Below are 4,373 nucleotides of genomic sequence, written 5' to 3'. Positions count from 1 at the left end.
TCACTTAACAGTCAAATGACGCTTAACAAAAGCACCAGAAGCATATCAGAAGAAGGAAGGGTGGTCTCCCAATAAATGGCTTGGGAAAACTGGGTATCAGCACACAGAAGACTGAAACTCCTTGACCCCCATCTCTCATCCCGTCTCATTCCTTCGGTTTAACCCAGGGCATGGGATGGGTGTGGTGCCCATCTTTAATCTCAACATTCTGGAGGCAGAGGCAGGTGGATCTCTGTGAGATCCAGACTACCCTGATCTACATAGTGAGTTCCAGGCCAGCTGGGGTTACAGCAAGATCCTATCTCCAAATGGCTATTTTGTGCGTTAAAACATATTGCGTTTACATTGAGATGTTAGAGATTTATTTATTTTTCTTCTCTTTTGGCAGCTTTGTTCCTGTACTGGGTCATGGCCTTTATTACAAAAACCATAAAGTTGGTCAAATACTGGCAGTCAGGGTGGGGCGTGTCGGACCTGCGTTTCTGCATCACAGGTGTGATGGTCATTTTGAACGGGCTGCTGATGGCTGTGGAGATCAACGTCATCCGGGTTAGAGTAAGTACCCACAGCTTTTGCATAGTAACTGTCTGTCACTCAGGACCTCAGCGCTGAAGATTACAGTCATCCATTTAATAGGATGAAAAATGTATATGATCTCTGTGTGTAAACGTAAACTAATCGCTAAGCTCCAGGCCATCCATGTCTCTGATATCTATGTGAAACTGGACTCCATCCTGTCACAGGTAGTGACAGAGTGCCTGCCGTGTGCCAACCGTAAGACACAGCTCATATTTCAGATTAAATTGATTTCATCATCCACGATTGGCCAAAGGTTCATGTGAGTTAAGTAAAATATGTATCCCGAAGTTGGCCATTTTAGAGAAGATGATCTAGTGTATTCTTCCCATTTCCTTCCTGAACAAGACAGTGGCAACTTTAGGCATGCATCCAATGTCAGCCTGTAGTTACAAATATATCGTCCTTTCTGTTCATAGCCCTGTCATGTCATGTGAGATACTTAGAATGGATTATCAATATTCATTTTCTAGCACAAAATGTTGTGCATGGAGTGGAAAGATGCTAGAATAAATGTGGACAGCATACAGCCAAAATCAGCTAAACCACAAATCAACCAAGTGACTTGACAGTGGTGCTAATAACATATTTTAAAATCTAAGTATCATAACAATCTTCATTAGTTTGACCCTGTCCTAAAATAATGAAAGACATTTTTCAGAACTGACTCCAAGTGGTTTCAATGTGAAATTCTGATTTAATCCAGGGATAGCAAGAAACATTTCAAAAGGCATTTCAGAACAACGAGGTGGAAGGATTCCTTCATATATATTATATAATATATGTATATATTATATATAGTGTGTGTATATATGTATATGTATTGCCATAAGTGAACATGTAGAAGAAGTTGAGGATTTGCTTTAACACGTAGAGAGAGGCAGGCTAATCGTCCTGCTGTGGCATTCTTCCCGCTACAGAGATATGTCTTCTTCATGAATCCTCAGAAAGTAAAGCCTCCTGAAGATCTCCAGGATCTGGGTGTGAGATTTCTTCAGCCATTTGTGAATTTACTGTCAAAAGCAACATACTGGTGGATGAACACACTTATCATATCCGCTCACAAGAAGCCTATTGATCTGAAGGCAATTGGAAAATTGCCCATAGCCATGAGGGCAGTAACCAATTATGTCTGCCTGAAGGATGCTTACGAAGAGCAAAAGGTAATTCAGCTTCTGTCTTCCATGCCTGTAATCACAGAGAATGGGCTCGCTAAATACAGAAGTATAAAGCTTAAATAACGTCTATGCCTTGTCCAGTAGTTTGGCGTCCGGTGAGGAAAGGCTGGGCGAGCTAACCAAGCACAGAGGTGTTGCAGTAGTTCTCTCTGAATACATAAGGAAGTTTGGTGAGAGCACTGGCTTTTCTCTAGGATATGTGCTCAAGTAAACGCTAAGCCTTCAGTTCAGGGCTGGGGAGATGGCTCACTGGTTAAGAGCACTTGTTGCTCTTGCAGAGGACCTGGGTTTGGCTCCTAGCACCCACTTCAGATGGCTCATAATCACCTGTAACTCCAGCTCCAGCCCTCTTCTAGCATCTCAAAACACCTACATTCGTGTGTACACACAGAGACACACACAGATGCACACAAAAATAAAGTAAGTCTTAAAAATAATATATTCAATGATCTGTTAATAAACTTGCATTATCATATTAATATGAATAACTCATAGAATTTTTATTCTTTTCAAGCATCTTGTGAATAGCTTTGCTACATATGGGCAAAAAAGGTCATATTCACTAATAACTACCTTTAAGAAATCTCTTATACTAATTATCAACAAATGTTTATATTCTGTAGTTCAAACTTGGGAACTATGGAAATTAGAAGGGTGTCAACTTCCTATTTCATGTAAATATCTTCAAATTTTCTTTTGTATTAATAATCGCTTAAAATTTTTAAAGAAGAAAGTTTTGGATAGTTTGGTTTTTAAATATCTTTTGTTTATTCTTTGACAATTTCATACAAATATACAATGTATCTTAAGCCTATTCACCCTAGACTGCATCCTTGAATATTTTAACTTTGTTGCGGTATCCTTCCAAATGATCAAGCAAGTGATGCCCAGGACTAGATGTATTTTAATTACAATCATCTACAAATATCAGAGTCATTTAAAATGATATTCATAACACCGATAGAGAGTCATGTGTGATGAATCAGTTAAAAAGTTTTTTGGCAATTCTAAATCAAAATCAACAAAACATTTATGGTAAATGATGGAAATGACCTTGTGGATCAGAAGCTTGTGTTATGAAATTACTATTGCAGGAAATGGTTGCAACTAATGAACCTGAGTCATTTTTCTGGTTTCCTCCTGGGGAAAGTGTTGCATAAACACTTGTCAACATCTCTGCTAAAGTAAAGATGTAAAATATAAACTAAAATCATCTTAGGTTTCTTGATGCTTTCTTACCACATAGATTACCTTGAACTTACTGTGCTGGAGTCATATGTGAATAAACTTCAGAAAATGATGAAATTATTCAAACAGGCAATTGACTATGAAAGACAATTGCATGTGTTTGTATGTGTGCATGTGTGTATGTGTGCCTGTGTGGGCTGCGTGCGTGTATGTGTGACTATGTGTGGGCATATGTGTTTTGTTTTTTAAAACAACAGCCTCTCGCTGGGACATGGGACTCCCTGGTTATTGGTTGGGTGAGGTGGGCTGGCCAATGAGCTCCAAGGATCATCCTATCCAGGCCTGTCTCCCTGCCTGGCTTTTTTTCATGTGGACTCTGGAGGCTGAGCTCAGGTTTCTGGGCTTGCAAGGCAAACACTTTATTAACTAAGCGTGCCGGATGCTTCAGCTGTCAACTTGACACACCTAGGTAGGGAGCTTCAGTTGGAGGATTGCCTCCATTGGACTGGCCTGTGGTCATGGCTGTGGGGCATCTCCTTGACAGTTGAATGATGTGGGACAGCCGAGCCCACCGTGGGTGGTGCCACCCCTGGGCAGGTTGTTCTGTACTGTACAAGAAAGCAAGCTGAGCAGGGGCCGGGAGAGCAAGCCAGTAAGCAGCATTTCTCCATGGCCTGTGCTCCAGCTCCTGTCTCCAGGTTCCTGCTCTGACTGAGTTCCTACCTTGGGCTCCCTCAGAGATGAACTGTGACCCAGGAGATGTAAGCTGAATAAACCCTTTTTCCCCAAGTTGGTATTGGTCAGAGTGTTTTGTCACGGCAATGGAGAAATAAACTAGAACACAAAGCTATCACCCCAGCCCTCTGGCCGAGACCTTTTCTGCCCCTGTAAAGACGTAATATGATATGTGTGCAGGTCTTGAAGTCTTTATAAACAGCACTATAGATGTGTCGTGATAAGCAGTTATGCCATTTTTCATTTTGTACAAGCCTCCTAAAATTTAAAACATTGTCTACTATACATGAAGATGGAGAAGTTGTGTCTTTTCACTAAGCTAAATTCAGCAGTTGCTATTTGCATAAAATGCAAGGATACACATTTTGCATTAAAGTTGTATGCTTATTTTTAGCCCTTTAAACTACCTTTGAACTAGGCAAAACATAGCTGCTAAGATTAATTTTGATCTAATATTTCACTTTGGTTTATGTGTTTATTTCAGAAGAAAGTAGCAGATCGTCCGAATCGGACCCCGTCCATATGGCTGGCCATGTACAGAGCTTTTGGGCGACCGATTCTACTGAGCAGCACATTCCGATACCTGGCTGACTTACTGGGTTTTGCTGGCCCTCTCTGTATTTCTGGGATAGTCCAGCGTGTGAATGAAACCAAGAATGGGACAAATAATGCAAATGGAGTAAGTTCAGGACGGAT

The 4,373-nt window shown here is 40.8% G+C and overlaps 1 protein-coding gene across 1 annotated transcript in view; it reads left to right on the top strand.

The window, feature by feature from the left end:
* Window positions 1-1,496: 1,496 nt before the first annotated feature.
* Window positions 1,497-4,373, top strand: part of Abcc9 (ATP binding cassette subfamily C member 9) — a gene marked incomplete at its 5' end in the record, with an annotated part of 121,192 nt that continues 118,315 nt past the window's right edge. Inside the window, 2 exon segments of the mRNA XM_017802816.2 lie at window positions 1,497-1,739; window positions 4,162-4,356. Of these exon segments, the coding sequence (XP_017658305.1) occupies window positions 1,497-1,739; window positions 4,162-4,356 (438 nt within the window).

The sequence above is a fragment of the Nannospalax galili genome, unplaced genomic scaffold, assembly GCF_000622305.1.
Source record: "Nannospalax galili isolate Female #2095 unplaced genomic scaffold, S.galili_v1.0 scaffold1086, whole genome shotgun sequence".
Taxonomy (NCBI): domain Eukaryota; kingdom Metazoa; phylum Chordata; class Mammalia; order Rodentia; family Spalacidae; genus Nannospalax; species Nannospalax galili.
Note: the sequence above shows the minus strand (reverse complement) of the source record. Positions and strands in the feature narration are given on the sequence as shown.